The 19,999-nt window shown below is 35.5% G+C and overlaps 1 protein-coding gene across 5 annotated transcripts in view; it reads right to left on the bottom strand.

The window, feature by feature from the left end:
* The window catches only part of Arap2 (ArfGAP with RhoGAP domain, ankyrin repeat and PH domain 2), a 180,504-nt gene that overhangs the window by 63,913 nt on the left and 96,592 nt on the right, over positions 1–19,999 (bottom strand). For all 5 annotated transcript variants that reach the window (XM_047566104.1, XM_047566103.1, XM_047566101.1 and 2 more), the window contains exons 20-21: positions 4,434–4,597; positions 182–394 (exon numbers count right to left, since the gene is read on the bottom strand). In XM_047566104.1, the coding sequence (XP_047422060.1) occupies positions 182–394; positions 4,434–4,597 (377 nt within the window). The remainder of the gene's footprint in view (positions 1–181; positions 395–4,433; positions 4,598–19,999) is intronic.

The following is a 19,999-nucleotide window of genomic DNA, read 5'->3' as shown; positions in this document are numbered from 1 at the left end:
TTTCATTAGATGGAATATAAGGAAAACAAAGAAAGTTAAAAAAAACACTGTTATGTCCAATGAAGGGGCAGAATAAATGAAAGAGGACTGATGAGTCGTGATAATTTTCAGATTATTAAAGATTAAAAATAAACCTAAATACCAGGGAAGGCAAGCGTGCATTGTGCTCTGCAGACATTACCTAATGCAGATATCCAGTATGGATAGAGTTCCTTGGTGAGCAGTGCATCGTCAATGTCAGAGAGAAAGCTTTTCAGCACGCCCGTCACATCTTCGAGCTGGTGTTTCCCAGCCCTCAATTTAAAGCTTCTTGCATCCTTTTTGAAACTCTCCAGGAGTTCACTTATGTGCAAAGGATCACCGTTCTTTTGATAGATATATTTGCATCCTAAACCTTCAAAATTATAAAAAAAAAAGTTAAATAAAATAATGTCTGCATTTAAAATCTACTTTGATATCTTAAAAATGGAAGAAATTTTTGAGTTGGGATGATGACCCAGATTAAAAAAAATACATATGCAAGTGGTGAAAGACTTCTTATCTCTAATTTTAGTATTTAAAGTGTAAATCTGATGAACAAACTAGTCCACCTTGAGCTTTCAGCAAACCTCTGATCTGTATGCCCTCTGGTACTTCATAAGATCTTTTTCAATTTTAATTTTTAACCTTAAGTGCTATATCTTCATTTATTCTCCCAGAATACACGGCAGCCTCTGGAGTGTAAGGAAAGGGAGGCTCTGGAATACACGTTTTCCCAAACTCTGAACCCATATCCACCCTTTAGTTTCTTCCTGTTTCTTTCTACCTTCTCCCTCTCCCCAGTGAAGAGTTGGGTCGACTCTTTTGTAAAGTTACCAGGTGCCCCAAACAAATAACAGTAATAATGACAGGTAGGTGGTACCAGAGTGGCAAGGATGATGATATAACATGGAAATCCTCCCCTCCCCAGGATTCTTGTTCTTCTTCCTTTCCAAAGCAAGAGATAACTTACATTTATCTCTCCTACTGTCTCACAGACCTGTAAATCCTCTCAACATACAGTGTTGCTTCTGCTCCTAGTCCCACTGTTGGGAACATTTCATAAAAAATGTCAATGATGTCCTTTTCTTCTAGAAGTACTTCTGTTTTCAGCTAATGAGAAGTGCTTGCAACATTGGACATGCCAAAGGAATCCCTGTTAAAATGCTTTTAATCCTATGACTTCGATGCCATGATGATCTTGTATGACTTCCTTTCCCCTACCCTCTGTGGTTGCGGAAAGTGTTCTATCTATTCTGTTTGTTGAGACTTTGCTGGTGATTCCAGACATCCAACTTTAATTCTCTCCTCTTGGCCCCCAGAGAATTCTCTGGATGAAACCATCCAACCTCATCTTTTCAACACCTACATACATTTTTTCCTGGGATTTAATTTCCAAAATTTCACACACACACACACACACACACACACACACACACACACATCACATACGGACGCCATTACATACACAAGCAACACAGATTGACACATACATATTATTCACATATTTATGGCAAATATTCTCCTGCCCCACTTGCTACCTCACCTGCCAATCCCAACACACACACACACACACACACACACATACACACATTAGGCATTCAATAAACAATGTATATACGTATGAATATATAGGTATATATATATATACACACACTTATATATACATATATCTTATATCTTTTATATATGTATCATCTCCTCAATCTTAGTATAGGGCATTGCCTTCTCCTTACCTTCTTGCAAGTCAGAACCTTTCTTTCTAGATCATCACATCAAGAAAAATACTGTGTCGCATAGATTTTTCATCATGATCTCACTCTCAAAATTGTCCCCTGCTTTCCAACCCATATGCTATTTATCTTGTGCACTTGATTCCTCTCTGTTTGCACAACCCTCTGACCCTCTTCCTGTGCTGCCATACACAACACTGACAGTGTGACCTAAAAACAGGTCTGTTCATATTACCAGTAAGCTCAAAAATTTGGACCCTGCCCTCTCACTACCTATTGGGCACAGTTAAAGGATTAGATACATAAAAATCAACAGGAGTTGGTATAAATTCCTTCCTCTTGTACATGCCTCTTCTCATACTAAGCACTGACCACATTGAACTATGTAAGTGTGCAAACTTCTCTAAATAGAGGAAGGCTTCTTTCCCTTGCCACCTCTGCTCTGGGTGAAATTCACCCCCAATACCAAGGACACCCTACATCTCTCTACTTTAGAATTTTGAGCACTGTCTGCTCACTTGTCTGTCTTTCATCCTTAAATCTACAAATTCCTAGACAGCCAGGACTTTGTCTTATTTAGCAGATATAGTGCCTCAGAAACTCAAAAGGCATTCAATAAACAATTGCTTAATGCAAGAATAAGTAAATTCTAAAAAAAAAAAAAAAAAAAAAAAAAAAAAACCCACATTTTCACCTCATGACTCAGACACTACCTTCCTTGCTGAGAAAATTTGTAATAGCTGGTACTCAAATAAGATTGGCTAAATGAATAGAAATTTGAACATAATTTTGTTTATGCAAATTAAAAACAACTTCCCCCAAGAACTAAGTACTGTAGTTCACCAAGAAAAATTAAAATCCTAAAAACTATAGCATGAACTTGATCAAGTTCACACCTTGACAGGAAGAGCACAGATAATTGGCTTTTAGATTTTAATCCACAGGCCAGGAAATTCTGAGCCAACTATCTGCATCCTACAATCAGTGGGCAGTTTCTATATTCACATTAAATCTTTCCTTTTATACTTGTGAATAATATTGAGGTTTTAACCCATGTTTCTACTTGTAGAAACAAATTGTTTATTGGCGTTATTACTTTAATGTGCATGTTAATACACCTTGTGTTAGAGTTATAAAGTAGTTATAATGTATGTGATTTAGCAGAAAGTGCTATATTGCTTAATGGTTTTAGACTCAAATGGTTTTAAATTCAAAGAAACTTCTGATTTCCCTAGCGAAATATAAAATTGGCTACACTGAAACCACTCAGGTTACTTTAATCACTTTTCAGCTTCAAAAAGACCCTACACCAGTATGTAACTAATATGCGAAAACTCCCCATGAGGTTATGCTCTTGCTAAAACACAAGTGTACAATGCATTTATCCCAGTGAAATACAAGTGCACTAAAACTGAATGATGGTGACAAGTGAAGATGATAACCACCCACTTCCCCTACTTTCAAACAAATTATACTATAGCTGATAAGGAAACAAATGCACTACCATGGCAAGAAACTTCCCACATCAGGAAGGCCAGGCATGCACTCATGTACAGATTTTCAGTAGCTATGTAATGCAAACACAATGAATGTGGACATTAAAAACTGTACTTGAACTGCATTTGAAGCAAAATACTTAAAATGACATGCTACTCTGAAGAGATTAAAATACACACAAGTGTAATTCCTGAATATTATTTTTGTCATTGTCCCTGTTATTTCTGACATTATGTTACATATCGACATATGGTCAATTGCTCATACTAGGACATATATGACCCATGGCTATCTTTAACTTTTAACTCTCTAAATAAAAGGCACTTATTTATGGGTTAAAAGGTGAAGAACATGTTTATATTAAAAAATGTAATTAAGAAACTTCTGCCTGTTAGAATACGAAGGATATACACAAATAAGAATCAATTTGAGAGATTCATGATAATTTTAAAATAAATGACAATAAATGTTAGTTTAAAGGTATAGCTAAAATACCTGCCATAGCATATGCATTTAAAATGAAGTTGAGGGCTGGGGATATAGCTCAATAGGTAGAGTTCTTTCCTCATAAGCACAAGGCCCTGGGTTCAATCCCCAGCACCACACAAAAGCAAAACAAAATAAAATGAAGTTGGACCCTGTAAGTATAAATCAACTAACTTACTTTTACTTGCCAACTACTCATTAAAATACCTTGCAAATTAACCAGTTATATTCATAACCATCCTTAATTTAAACATTTGACCAACCAGTCAAATACCACTGAGGCGCACACTGTGCAAGTCAACTCAACACAAATCCCTTTGCAGATTTTCCCATAGTTCACCATTTCTAAAAAACATGCTTAGGCACTCCGAGTTACTCTAGGCTTCATTCTTGGCTTGTAACCACTGAAAAATAGTTTTTATTATTTATACATACATTTTATACTCTTTCAACATATTATTTAACATTTTTATGCATACGAAGGACAAAGAGAATGGTAAAAGAGGTATTACACAATACAGATGAATTTAACAGGAAGAAAGAATGGCAGCTAGCTGAGCAGTGACCGCAATTTTACTTTTCCCAGGTGCACTTAGGAATGTAAAGGGCATAAATTCAGTCCAATGGAGGTGCCACTTAGAAACTCTAAGAGTGATGCTATGGGTTCTAGGAGTTGAATAAAAACTCTGTGATACATACCATACTGTGTAACAAATGCTATACAGCTGTTCACAATAATGGGCACGTCATTTTTGCTGAGCTGCTGATCTTGTAATGCATTACCATCTGTACCTGCTGCTTTTTCAATTGCAGTATGCCAGACTGTGAAATCCAACTTGGTATGCCCATGGATGTATAATGTTCTGTAAAGTTTAAAAAGCATGACAAATTATAATTTTGCTTTCCTAAAAAAAAATAAAATAAATATTTTAAAAAAAGCAAACTCTTACCTCAAGACAGATTAACCCTAAGTCTACAGAAATGTGACCCGCCTCACCCATTGTGAGAAAAGCCCTTCCTTTACCTTCCACCTCCCACTCACCACAGCTTCCTCTCATCCCCCTTTTGCTTGGACAGTCATTTCTCTCCACTAATAGAGGAAGTTCTCCCAGTTTAAGGGCTTGTCTCTTTCATTTCTTCAACTCTTTCATTCTGTTTCTGGATAATGGAACTACAACCACAATGGCAAGTATCACAAGTGACTTTTAATACATATTTCTGCCTTTGTTTTACTTTTTAAAGATATTAATAGTGTTGATGATTTCATTTCTTTTTACTTTTTAAAGATATTAATAGTGTTGATGATTTAATTTCTTATAAAAAAAATAATGAAAAATACTCTCTATGTTGGCTTTTATGGCAAAACCCTTCCTGGATTTCCCTATCTTTCTCATCACTTCTTGGTGTCAAGCTCACTTCCTCTTTCTGGATAACAAGGTTATGTGTGATCTCAAACTCCACAGAATCTCCAGGGACATGTCATTCTGTTCAGTGGTTTCATCTCCCCCATGAAATCAGCAGCTCCAAATCCCTCTCTCCAGGTTGTAACTCTCCCACAAATCAGATTTTGCTGAGAAGTGAGAGCAAAGGAGAGGTTAAGAGTGGGAACAGGGTGGGCTGGGCATGCAGCTCGGTGGTAGAGCATTTGCCCACAATGCACCAGGCCTTGGGCTCTATCCCCAGCACTCACTGTTTAAAAGGAGGAAAAGAAAAAAGAAAGAAAGAAAGTGGAACTGCAATCATAATTTCCAAACTTTAACTCTACCCCATACTTCCTTGCTAACCTTAGACAAGTTATCAGTCTATTTGTGCCTCAGTTTCATCACTGGTGAAATCAGGATAATACATGTACCTAGCTCAGCACACAACAGATGTTAATAACTCAATAATAAGCAAAATACTAATACATACTTATGTTTTAATACCTTCACCTTAATGCTTGAAAAATATTGTTAAACCTTTCTCTCTGTCCATACCAAACTGTTCCTGGCACTACAGTTCTCCGCTTATCGCACCTGACATTTAGGATTAATTAACTCTAGCTTGGTCCCATCCTTCAATCACTGTCACATAAATTCAGTCACAAAATTCTGTTGACTCCAGTCCCCCAAATATTCACCCTGTCTCTTCTTTCCAATATTATCTTATTTTAGATTTTCATATTGTTCCTTGAGGTCACTAAAGCCCCTAACAAAATTCCTTTCCCAATTTTCCATCCTCTGAGTCTTTTACTCGTTACTACTGCTAACGTGATCTCTCTAAAAGACACAGCTAATGGCATCGCTTTTGGATCAGCATCCTACAGCTCTGGCATTTTCAGGATGAAAAGGCCTCCTTGATATTCCTGTATTTTCCCTCTCACCTTATTTGCCATTCCTTTGTGCACAGAACACATTCAAAACAAAAATTAAAAATTGCACCTGTTTCTGTGCAACAAACATTTCCTGCTCTTTGACTGGCTACTCTAACACCTGCCCCCAAGGTGTGCTCCAGGTGGTGTTCGCAGACAGAAGTCCCTGCTCTCCTTCCGGTGCCTAGAGAGCCACAGGCTTCCCCTCTCCATCCTCTACTAGTCTGTGCCCTCTGATCTACCTTCTGCCACCTCTGTGTGTTTTAGCTGCTAGACACCAAACTGTACACAGAGAAGCAAGAAGAGTACTTCAATCTCTCTAATAAAGGCAGAGAATCTGGCATTTAGTGGATACATGATAGTTTTAAAGTCCTTTGACCAGTATGACATTTAATTAAAATAATAAATTAAAAATAAATGCCAATTCAATGCCTCCCCTAAAGTATGAACTGCCTGAGCTCTGGGGCTTCTGCAGGGGGGGTGAGAGGAGAGCAGTATATACTCTTCGACATTTCTGATTATCACTGGCTCTGATTTTAAAATAAAAAAAAAAAAACCCACTTCCTTTCCTTATTTTCTCTTCTTACAATGCTCCTGTAAGAAGACAAAGCTAGCTGCTCAGTGTACTTATTTCTAACACCATTTGATATTGCTAGAATTGTTACACTTGTGCCTGGAATCCTCGTCTCTTGATTTTTGACATCATTACCTCTTGTTTTTATTTTCCACATGACCATAGAAGCCCTGAACTACAATTTTGTAATTGTGTTTTTTGAAGAATTTTGACAGTTATTCTAATACTTCTCACATGTTTTAGCCTTTTCATTTATCTTACATCATCTTTAGCTTGACAGCATTCTTTTACTAGCTATATTTGTCTAAATGAAATTCAAGTAAGTTCTCTGAGAAATAACAAAACCACTATATTATATACACTTCATTCCAACTTTGTCTTGCTAAATTTTAAGAGTTGAGGTAAAGAGAAAAACTTATTTTTTTTTCCTCATTTTATTTCCATAGATTTTTTAACCTAATAATTATGCTCTAAGTGAGACACAAAATCTTTAAAACTTGTTTGCTTATATAATACTACACTGAGTGAGTATTCAAGCAAGCTGTGAAAGAAATTTAAAATGCAACAGCCCTCCTACAATACCGGTATAATTCTGGCAATGAGAACATTTCAAATGTCAAATTTTCTTTCTAGTCAGAAGAAATCCCGTGATGACAAGGTTAGCTGTCTTCTTGTGAACCAGTGAGGGGCAGAAGGAGCCATGGAAAGTTAACTCCTGAGTCAACCTGTCAGAGTGAATCCTAAAATACACCATCCAGAGCAGATGTCTGACACTGAGCAGTATCAGCATGACAATCTTCCTCTGATGCTCAGCTAAACTCCATGCACATTCAATAATATCACAGCACATTTACAATACAAATCCTGACCAACTTAGTGATTTCAAGTGTTATCAACCAGTCAGTTAACATTTCTGGGTAAGAGTTCCAAGGACACTTTAATTTACATCCTGAAATTCTGAAGTTATTTTGATGAACTCTAATTATAATCGTCCATGTTCTGGGTACAAATTTCATAGTGTATTTCAAAGTCATATAAAGAAATGTTCTTTGCTATAACAAATGAAGACAGCTCAATAAGATCTAGAAACCAAGCCCCAGAACTAATAAAAGCAATTCTCTTGAAATTGCAATATAGTAACCACAATGTGTCAACAATCATATTTGAGAAGTCTCTTCACAAATAATAGGATCAATAAATTTGACTGCATAAAAACAAATTTACTCATGAAGAACATTTTAAATAAAACAGAAAAGCAAATAACACAAATCGCAAATATAACTGGAAAAAATAATATCCTAAGCATTTATGAAAAAAGTGTTCAGTCCCAATAGAATGGACATCAGCAGTGAAAAGATAATCCACAGACGTGCCAGTGGCCAGTAAATCCAAACCAGCCTAATAATCAAAAATATGTATATGAAAACAGCAATGTGTAAAAAGCAATTTATCAAAGATGTAAAAAGTATAAAGCTCATCACTAAAGAGTGTAATGAGGTGAAAATAGAATTTTATAGGCTTAGTAGATATTCTGAAGAGTTGTGGCAATATGTACCAAGGAAGTTAAAATATGCATACATAACTGCTGACAAGTAACTCCAATCTGGGAACCCCACTGTAAGTATATTCCTGAAAGGAAGATACACTTTTGCCCAACATCTGCTTCTGTCCCTCTCCCAGGCACACGCACATATGCACACCAAGAGCTACATTTACCAGAGCACTTACAAAATGGAACTATGCCTAAATCCCCAAAACCAGGGAAACACTATGTGATTTAGGATACATCTATCAATACGTATGTTTAGTACAATGAACAAAGAAGACATAATTGCAAGTATGTATTTGCTGAAATGATAAATACTTTCTGAATAGAAAACTCATATTTTCCTTTCATATACAGAGACACATACATTTACATATACATATATATATATGTATACACGTGTATGTGTGTGTGCGCACGCACACGCGCGCTTTGCACATGTGTGTGTGCCATCTTAGTTTTTCATTGAGCTTTTGAGCCAGAGAACTGGAAGTGACTAGGAACTAAGGACCAGAAAGAATTTACTTAAGATCAAAGGCTAGGAAGGAACAGCAAAACTGAGCTAAGAAGGCAGGTTTTCTTTCCCAACTAGTGAAACCCAGTCTATGATCCTTTACCTGAGATTGCTATAATTTTAAGTCCTGGTTTTCATTCCTCCAAAATGCTCATTCTAGAAGTAGAAATCCACTATCAATTATTTTTTTCTCAGTCTTCTTATCATAGAAAGATTCACAAAACAGGATTTCCTAAACAACTTATTACAAAGTCACATTACTGAAAGATGATCTCTTGGAGCCACTCGTAACGGTGATCTATTTCTCTTCTTGAAAAAGGGACGGTGTACATGCTACCTTGTTAAGTATCTTAGACACATTGAAACGTAATGGAAAGAGTGCAGGAAGATGATTTTGGCAATGTTCACTATGTACTTTTCTTTCTACTTCCTAAGAAAACTCTCAAAGCAAAACATGCTAATCATCAAGTAGGCGTTTTGATTTTTATGGAAAACAATGAATTGTTTTACTGCTCTGAGTGACATCTGGTCATTAGGATCTTTGAATACACCAAAAAGTCACTCATTTTAATTATAGTTAAAAACATTTTCTCAAAAGTCTACACCTGTGTAACTACTACTATAATCAATATATAAAACATTTGGATCACTCACAAAATTTCCCCATAACCTTTTGCAGTGAATCCCTTCGACCCACAATTCCATGCCAAAACTTGTGTTTTCTACCATTACATCTTAGTTTACCAGTTTTAGACTTTTGTATAAAGAGGATTATGTAATCCTACTATTTCACATCTGGTTTCTTTTACTCAGCGCAATGTTTTTAAGATTCTTTCATGTTGTTAATACATATAACTTTAAAATTCTAATTAGTATTCCATGAGTGAATATATCACACACACTGTTCATACATTTACCCAATGAAGAACATTTAGCATCTTTCCAGTTAATTATTATTAAGTTGAGTTGACTTGAATATTTGTTGGAGTCATTTTATGGACATATGCTATATTTTGAATAAGTGCCAAAGAGCTTATCCACTGGGATGCACAGTAACTATAAATTAACTTTTTTAAAAAGCTATTTAACTGTTCTCCAAAACGAATGTATTAATTTAGAATCCAATCTTGCTTGCCAGCACTTTCACTGGCATTTTTTAATCTTAGTTTTTCCAGTGTGAGAATATTCTCTTATTGGGATTTTAATCTGCATTTTCCTGATATTGAATATTGCTACGTTTGTTGGCTATTCACAGATCCTTGATTAGAAGTGCATATTCAAATATCTTTGCCTAATTCATGTATTTCCAAGAAATTCTTCAATTATACTATGTTCAATGTATAAAGTTGGTCATAATATTCCATTCAATTTTAAATATTAAGATGGTCCACAGTGAGTTTTCTCTTTCATTCCTAACATTGATAATGTTATATTGATATAATTTTACTCAATTTTATTAATCAAAGAAGTTTATAAATTTAACTGATCATTTCAAGGAACCAGCTATTGACCGTACGAATTTTCACTACTTTTTTTTTTTTTTTTTTTCCAATGTTCCATTTCACGAATCTGGGCAATTCTGTATTATTTCATTCTTTGTGTTACTTTGGGTTTAACGTTGCTCTACTTTTCCTAACTTTTAAGGCAGAAGTTTAGATGTTAGATCTTTTGATTTAAAGTAAGCATGTTAAGCTGTAAACATCTAAGTGCTGCTTTATAGCTTCACCTCAAAACTTTGATACGTTTTCAGCTGAGTGTGGTGGCACACTCCTGTAATCCCAGTGGCTCAGGAGGTTGAGGCAGGAGGATCGAGAGTTCAAAGCCAGTTTCAGCAAAAGTGAGGAGCTAAGCAACTCAGTGAGACTGTCTCTAAATAAAATACGAAATAGGGTTGGGGATGTGGCTCAGAGGTCGATTGCCCCCGAGTTCAACTTGAGTTCAATCCTGGTACCCCGCCCCTCAAAAAAAGAACTTTGATATGTTTTCACTATCATTTTATCAACATGTTTCCTAATTTTTCCTGTAGTTTCTACTTTGAAGCATAGACTTAATGAAAGTGTGCTTAATTTCTACATATTTAGGAATTGCTTAAGTATCTATTCTTGGCTTAAATTCCTTTCTAGTTAGAAAACAGACTCAGATTTCAATGATTTAAATTTATGGAAACTTGTCTTACGGTCTACGATTTAGTTGATGAATGTTCCATATGTGTTTGAAAAATAATATTACAAGGTTGTGCAGTATGTCTGCATATAAATGATTTATACATCATAAATATACACATACATCAATTAATTTGAGTAGTTCTGAATCTTCTATATCATTACTGATTTATCTGTCTTCTTGTCCCATCTGTGAATGAAAGCCAAAAGGTTACATCTCCATCCATAACTGTGCAACTGTCCATTGCTCCTTTACTTTTGTCAATTTTTAATTTATAAATGTTGAAGCTTGATTAATAACAACAAACACATTTAAGATTGGCATGTCTTCTTGATATAGACACTTTTATTACTAGGAAAAAGTCTTATTTTATCTGATAACATTCCTTGTCCTTAGACTACTTTGATATTAATAATGTTTACTCAAGCTTGTAAATGATTTACAAGGTATGTCATTCCCTCTCTTTAGAAGTAACCAATCTATCTTTACATTTAAAGTATGTTTCTTATAGAAGCTATAGTCTATGTCCTACTTTTTTTAACCTACTCTGACAATCTCTGCACCTGTAGCTTTTGACCATTAATATTTAATATAATTATAAGTTTGATTATATTTAAGTAAACCTACCATCCCAGTCATTTATTTTTCTTCTCCTATCTTTTCTTTGTTCCTTTTCTTTCCTGGGTTCTCATATCTTTTTTTATGATTCCATTTCATCTTTGCTACTGGCTTAGTAGCTATACTGCCTTGCTTCCTGTCTATGGTTTCTCTAGGGGTTTCAACATGTATTTTTGAAATATACCTTAAAATAATATAAACCAGTTCACAAAAGCCATAATTTTTTTTTCATTTCCCCACCTTCTTTTTGCAATACTGGTCATACACATCCATATGTGCTATAAATTCTAGAATATAAAGTTATTTGTGCTCTAATCAGTTATCTTTTAATGAAAGTATAAAATGATAAACATGTCATTTAAATTTATCAATATTTATGCTTTCTGGTGTTTCTCATTTCTTTACACAGATCCAAGTTTCCAGCTGGTATCATTTCTTTTCATCATTTCTTTTGGAATAGGTCTGAAATCTATCAACATGAGGTTGGCCGAAAAACTATTTTTTTTGCAAGTAAACACAGAAGCTTGTTAATTCCTTGAAAAATTTTCCTGGATAATTTCATGTGTTTTAGTAATTTAGAGACAACCTTATTCTTATTGGTTCATTACCAAAAATAAAAACTATGATAACAATTTATAACTCCATAGATGCAAATAATCTCATCTTTTTTGACATTAAAAAAGGAAGAAAGACAAAACACAAATTCTGTTGCAGAGATTAAAACAAAACAACATTCTAAGATTTTTTATTTTATTGCTTCTTTTGCTATCTGTATGTTTATCTTCCAGGAGGTTACAGAAGTGAGGAAAATATCTGCAGGCTAATTTTAAACAACATGAGACAGAGTTGAAGTACTAAATATTTTCAGGAAAATTCTCCCTAGTTTAATAAGTAAACCAAAAACTATTTTGATATAACTTTTGAAAGATATTTTTGCTCAACTAGGTATTTAAGCTGAAATCTACCTGTTTGTTTGTTTAGGGTCTTTTCTTCTCAGCACTTTAAATATTTCATTACATTATCTTCTAGATTTGAACTTTTTCCAATAAGATATTCTCAACTTTGTCCAATATATTTAATGTACTTTTTTTCTCCGGTACCATAACTTTTTCTTTTTCCTCATGCTGGTTTTCAGGAATTTGATGATGATTTGACTTTGACACAGTTTGTCTTTATGCTTATTGACTTTAGTATATATGTGACTTTATAGTTTTTATCAAACTCGGGAAAGGTTCAGTCACATTTCTTCAAAGACTCTTCTGTCCTTATCTTTCTCTTTTCTTGTTTTGGAATTTTCCTTATGTCTACATGAGACTGCCTGATATTGCACCATGGATTACTGAAGTTCTGTTTATTTTATTTAGTCTTTTAAAAAAATATTTCTGTGCTCAAGTTTGGATAGTTTCTATTGTCATACAACAAGTTCATCTTTTTTTTCTATAAATTAAATTCTTGCATTGAGTCTACATAGTGAAACTTTCTCTTCAAATACTGTCTTTCTGCCTTAGAAGTTACATGTTTTTATCTTAATTACCCATTTTTATTACAATGTTTATGTTTTCCTTTATACCACGGAATATATTTACAGTTTTAGAGTCTTTATCCTAATTCTAGTATCTTTTTTCATTTCTGGATATGTACCTAGATAATGGTTCTTGGCTTCTTCACATTACTAATAATTTTAGATGCATGTTAAATACTGTGAGCCTTGTTATTGAGTAGGATTGGGTTATCTTCCCATAGAGTGTACTGATGTTTGTTTTCACATCATTTGACAGTGTGACTCCAGACAACCAGATTACTTGTGGGACAGATTATGTGTTGGAGATCTTTTTAACCTTAGTAAGGTTAAAAAAAAAAAAAAAGTATCCTTTACTGAGTCTTTATAATAGGATGTGATATCTTGTTGCCTTTACTAAAGGCACTGTGTATTTAATGAGGTCTTTACTACCTGAATGGATAGAATTTGAATATATCCCACTGTTGTCTAGCTATGGAAATTACCCAACTCATGGCACCCTAAGAGTTGTGTCTGCATGGCCTCAGAGTTTCACACTAGGAATAAGCAAATTAACATTAAGGCAAATATACAAAGGAAATTCTATGGAGATTTCTGAAACTCTTTATTTCCCTCTGCTATGGTACCCACTCCAGCAAATTCCGTCGTGGAACCCCTATTTCTGTAAAAACACCACATTTTGTTTGGTTTTCCTAACTCCCTATGCTATGGCCTATGAGGGCCTGCAGACAGAAAGTCAAGGTGCTCTTAAAGCTTACCTTATTTCCCTCCTCTCTGTAATCACAGTCCAGGAGTGTTTATATTTCAGAGTCTGGAAACAGTTGTTTCACATATTTTGTCCAGATTTTTAATTGCTTTAAAGTAGGAGGGCCTGTAGCATGCTAATTATTCCTTCAAGGCCAGAAATGTGAGTCTGGCACATTGTATTTAGCATTATGCCCATAAATCATCTTCATTTTAGAGAGATAAAGTATTTTTTTCTATCCATCAGATAAGAAATTGGGGCATGGAGATAGGATTTTAGTTACAAACAGGCAAACACCAATTATTAAAAAAATATGTAGATGCAGAGACTGTGTCACAAGAATAACGAAGTAGGAAATATTATAAATAGCTTATTATTCAAGTCAGGAGTTTGGTAAACAATCTTACGGCACCTGATTCTTCGAGAAAGAAAGAGTTCCAGTTTTTCACCATCATCTCTGCACACTATCAGACAGTCTGCTCAAAGCCTTTACTAGTGCCTTGCTAACTGCAGAATTAATCCAAATCCTCACCTTTAACAATAATTTAAAAAGCAGTTTAAAAACGTATTTTTTAAAAAAATGTCTTCTACACCGTTATAAGGTATCTGCAATTATTCCCAGAAAAAGGTAAGTTAATTTAATTGAAAAAGCAGTATGATTTCCATCTATCCTTCTAAGCCCACTGGCTCCGACTTTAACCTCAAACTCTCAAAGTTAAGGCCAACTAGGACTGCAGTTATTTCTTGACCATCCTATTTCTCAACTTACAATTTCTACCTCTTAGAATAGTTGGTCTCCAAGCCCCCCCATTTCTTCCTACTGACATCCTACCTAGGATTTCAGACCCAGTAAAATATACCTCTCTCAAAAGAGAAAAAAAAGAGAAAAAATTCCTGATAACAAATACCTTGAAGAAATCGTCTCATTCTTTTATGTTTTTTTCTTCATAATCTTACATTCTGGCATATAAAGATATTTCAAATTAAATAAAACACATTTTTGAAGCAGAGTGCATACTTTAAAAATATACCTTTTGTTAACTAGCTACTCATTCCCTTCATCATAATCCTCGTTAACATAAAATCACTTTATAATGTAAGTCTGAATAGGCCCTTTCCTTTTGAAAAACCTATGGGGGTTGTTAGAGAAGAAAATCTCTTGTTTGCTGTGGCAACATTCAGTTAAACCATCTCTGAGAATTAAATCATCAGAAAGTTACAAAAGCAGTCAAGCTGATATTGTGGGCAATTGGCTACTGTTTAATTTGCAATTACATGCACAATTTAGAAACCACTTTTAGATAATTCAGCCTCCGGAGGATTGCTAACATATCAGTTCCCATAAAACACAATTCATGGGGAGAGAAAAGATCATACAGAATAAGTTGACATAAAATAAGGAATCTTGAATTTAGGGTGTTTATCTCCCAAATTGAGAAAAGTAATCTGTTCCATAATTGTGGAACAAATTGATAAAGCGCTTAATCCCCAGTGTTAACTTTTTTAATGTCTGGAATTTGCAATTAAAACTGAAATGCAGTCAGCCTTGGGAACTGACAATGTGAAGTGTGCTATACTGCAGGTCAAGGAAGGAATCAGAAACAAGATGAAAAAACAACAACAAAAAAGTTCTTTTCTGTTTCTATTAACACAGCTAAGTCTTCATATTATGTTTATTATAACCAGCAACCTTTCAGCAAAAGCCTAATAATAGGTGTCTCTGGCAAATGGCCATGCAGCTATGGATGAAGGTGGTGAACACAGTACAATATTTATTAGAAAGAGATGTATAAAGAGTGTTATAGTTTGGATATGAGGTGTCCCCCAAAACCCAAGTGTGAATGCAGGAAGAATCAGAGGAAAAATGATTAGATTATGCAATGGAGTAATGATCTGAATGGACTTAGTGGGTGGTAAATGGAGATATAATCTACTATCCAGGAAAATGCCTTTTGACATTCTGGTCCACAACATTCACTTATTTACAATAGATATTCAAAACAAGGATTTCTCTTTTTCCCCACACTGAAATTCTGAGGCCTAAAAGAAAAGCACAGAATCTAAATCCCAATAACAGCATCAAATAGCATGCCAGAAACCCTTAAGTGTAATCAAGAAAGCTTTATTTTCCAAAATAATAATTTTTAAAGAATACAAAGAATCCACATTAAAGAGACACCATCTGGAACACCTTCTGTTTAGAGCTTTTTAGAGCAAAAATGCTCTGTGTGTGGAAAATATTATTGCAATATTTTTCTGTCTAAAGACACTCATGCCATACCTACAGAGAAAATTACCGTGAAGACTAAAACATACATTTAAATAGGGACTCTATACAATGCATGATTATCAAATTTATGAACTTCTCCAGTTCAGGGAATTCTTTCTCCTCTTTACCTTTAAGAAGCATTAATGTATTTTAACACTTTAATGAAAGGAAGTCAAGGACAGGAGAAAGAGATGTGAATTTAATTCACCAGTTTATGATGTGGGATTCCAGCAGAAGTTGTTACTAGCAAAAAATAAAGATTAAAATTGAAAGCTAGTTGGTTTCTCTCTGCTTCAATTATTCACACTATCTCTAAATGGCATCACATGAATAATTGGAAGTTATTTTATTTCAAAATGCTACAGTTTTATCTGTCACTGACAAGTCTACCACAAATCTACTTTACCTGATAGTCATTTTTTTCCCAAGGGGCCAACAGATCAAAGGAGAGATGAGAAAGAGGGCAATGCTATGAGACTCTTATTGTGACATGCTGTTGAAATGGTCCCTCACAGCTGGGATTGACTAGATATGCCTGAGCACACCTCCCTACCTTGGCATCTGATACTACCTGCCTGTGGATACCCAGGCCAAAAGCTCAGGAATCATGGTTAAAACTTCCTTGTTGAAGTTGAAGACCACCAGACTAATCTCTCAACATCCCACTACTACATCTAGAAGTTACCAACATCTTCTTTTCATGCTGTTACATTTTTTTAATTTTTTATTTGTTTTTTATTTATATAGCCTGCATTTTGATTCATTGTACACAAACAGGATACAACTTTTCGTTTCTATGGTTGTGCACCATGCTGTTACAATTGAGAGACCTTTTCTCTCACTTGTCATCTCCGTCCTATCTTCGATCTTCCCCCTTCCATGTCTCTTTTCCACAAGTCCAAACCATTCTAAAACTGACTGTGTACATTCCCTTCTGGAGTCAAATCTCTCCTTTCACTAATCCCATTAACCTCCAGACATTGTTGACAAACCATCTAAATTATTCAGCTTTTTGTCACTATGATCAAAATACCTGATAAGAACAACTTAAAGGAGGAACAGTTTATTTTGGCTTATGGTTCCAGAGGTTTTGGTCCACGGTTGACCAACTCCATTGTTTTTGGCTGAAAAAAAGGCAGAACATCATGGCAGAAGGATACGCTAGGGGAAAGCTGCTCCATTCACTGCCATTAGGAAGCAGAGAGTAGGAAGAGGGAGGGACAAGATGCCATACCCACCTGCCTGTAGGTACCACCCAGGAATCTACTTAAATAAGGACTACTCCCCCAGGGAGGTCACAGCTCTGAAAATTTAATTGTATCACCTCTGAACATTTCCGGCACTAATACATGAGCTCTGAGGTGACCTTAAAGATGCCTCACGAGCGGTCTCAGTTTTTAGTTCTCAGCCCTAATCTGATGGGTACCTGTCTGATCTCTTCTGCTCTCAGATGGACTCCTGGGGTATCTAACTTCATCAGCCATGCACCCGGGGCAGCACTTGGCACTTTTAACTGCTCATTTTTTCTTGCAATACAGTCATGCACCACATAACATCTGATAAGGACAGACTGCTTATTTGACATCGGTTCCATAGGATTATAATGGAACTAAAAAAAAGTCCTGTCATCTGGTGATGTCCAAGCCAACATAACATCCGAGTGCACCACGTTCCTCAGGAGTTTGTGGTGAGACCACCGCAAACAAGCCTACTGCGCTGCCACTCGTAGAAAGACATATAATTAAGTACCATATGTCACGGATTTGACAAGGATATGCGACCTTGTTACTAGTTTATGATTTACTATACTATTCATTAATTTAAAGTGTACTTGTTTTGCTTATTTGAAAAAAATTTGTTGTAACACAATAGGTATGCTGTGCTACACCAGTTGCAGACTCATGTATCTTGCACTTACTCCATCTCTTGATTGCATCATTTTCTTGTGTGCTTGATAAAATCTCATGTTGTTTTGCTCAGTGTAGACCTAGGATTAACTGGCTTTCATACATATATAATATGTATGTATGTGTCACATAGATATGCCATGTATAGATATCAGTGATAAACGTGTCATATTTGACACACACATACACACACACACACACGTATGTCATAACCTAAGTGTGTAGGGTTGTACTATTCAGTTTTGGGTGGGCACACCCTATGATCTTCACTAAGGATAAAATCACTTTCAGTTGCATTTTCAAAATGTGTTCTAGTTGTTAAAGGATTCATGGCTGCATTCTATTCTTGGGCTTTGTAACACCACTCTCTCTTGGTTTCTTGCCTCATTATCTGGCTATACAAGCCACTCCTTCTTCCAGAGCAGCTACTCTTTCCCTGAATATAATTCCCACCTCCAAATAATGGGTACTCCTGGAAGGCTTCCCACACATCACTTCCCTTCTCATTCTATGTAGACTCTTAAGTGACTCTTCCTTTTTCCTTGTATGTACTAGTAATTCCAAAATCTGTATCTGCACCTCGTTTACCTTTTTTTAGATTTGTTCTACTTAGTTATACATGACAGCAGAATGTATTTTGATTCATTGTACAAAATGGAGCTCAACTTTTCATTTCTCTGTACAGGATGCAGAATCACACTATTAGTGCAATCATACGTGTACATAGGGTAATAATGTGCATCTCATTCCACCATCTTTCCCATCCCTCCCCTCCCCTCACTCGCCTCTGCCCAATCCAAAGTTCCTCCATTCTTCAATGGACCCTTCCCCCCATTATGGATCAGCATCTACATATCAGAGGAAACATTTGCCTTTGGTGTTTTGGGATAGGCTTATTTTGCTTAACATGATAGTCTCCAACTCCATCCATTTACCAGCAAATGCCATAATTTCATTCTTCTTTAAGGCTGAGTAATATTCCACTGTGTATCCATATCATAGTTTCTTTATCAATTGATCTATTGAAGGGCATCTAGGTTGGTTCCACAGCTTAGTTATTCACTCTTCTTGCTATAAACATTGATGTGGCTGTGTCACTGTAGTATGCTGATTTTAAGTCCTTTGGGTATAGGCCAAGGAGTGGGATAGCTGGTTCAAATGGTGGTTCCATTCCAAGTTTTCTAAGGAATCCCCACACTGCTTTCCAGAGTGCTGCACTAATTTGCAGCCCCACCAGCAATGTATGAGTGTACCTTTTTCCCCACATCCTCGCCAACACTTATTGTTGCTTGTATTCTTGATAATAACCGTTCTGATTGGAGTGAGATGAAATCTTAGAGAAGTTTTGATTTGCATTTCTCTAATTGCTAGTGATATTGAACATTTTTTCATATATTTGTTGATTGGTTTTATATCTTCTTCTCTGAAGTGTCTGTTCAGTTCCTTAGGCCACTTATTGATTGGGTTATTTGTTTTGTTGGTGCTAAGTTTTTTGAGTTCCTTAGGCCACTTATTGATTGGGTTATTTGTTTTGTTGGTGCTAAGTTTTTTGAGTTCTTTATATATTCTAGAGATTAATGCTTTATCTGAGGTGCATGTGGTAAAGATTTTCTTCCATTCTGTAGGCTCTCATTTCCTATTATTGAGTTTTTCTTTGGCTGTGAGTTCATCCCATTTATTGCTTCTTAACTTCTTGTGCTTTAGGGTTCTTGTTAAGGAAGACTGACATGATGAAGATTTGGGCCTACTTTTTCTTCTATTAGGTGCAGGGTTTCTGGTCTAATGCCTAGGTCATTGATCCACTTATAGTTGAATTTTGTGTAGGGTGAGAGATAGAGGTTTTATTTCATTTTGCTGCATATGAATTTCCAGTTTTCCCAGTACCTTTTGTTGAAAAGGCTATTTTTTTTTCAATGAATGCTTTTGGTGCCTCTGTCTAGTATGAGATAACTGTATTTATGTGGGTTTGTCTCTGTGTCTTCTATTCTATTCCATTGGTCTACATGTTTATTTTGGTGCCAATACCATGCTGTTTGTGTTACTATGGCTCTGTAGTATAG

This window comes from Sciurus carolinensis, chromosome 10 (genome assembly GCF_902686445.1).
Source record: "Sciurus carolinensis chromosome 10, mSciCar1.2, whole genome shotgun sequence".
Taxonomy (NCBI): domain Eukaryota; kingdom Metazoa; phylum Chordata; class Mammalia; order Rodentia; family Sciuridae; genus Sciurus; species Sciurus carolinensis.
This window is presented reverse-complemented; position numbering and strand designations above follow the sequence as displayed.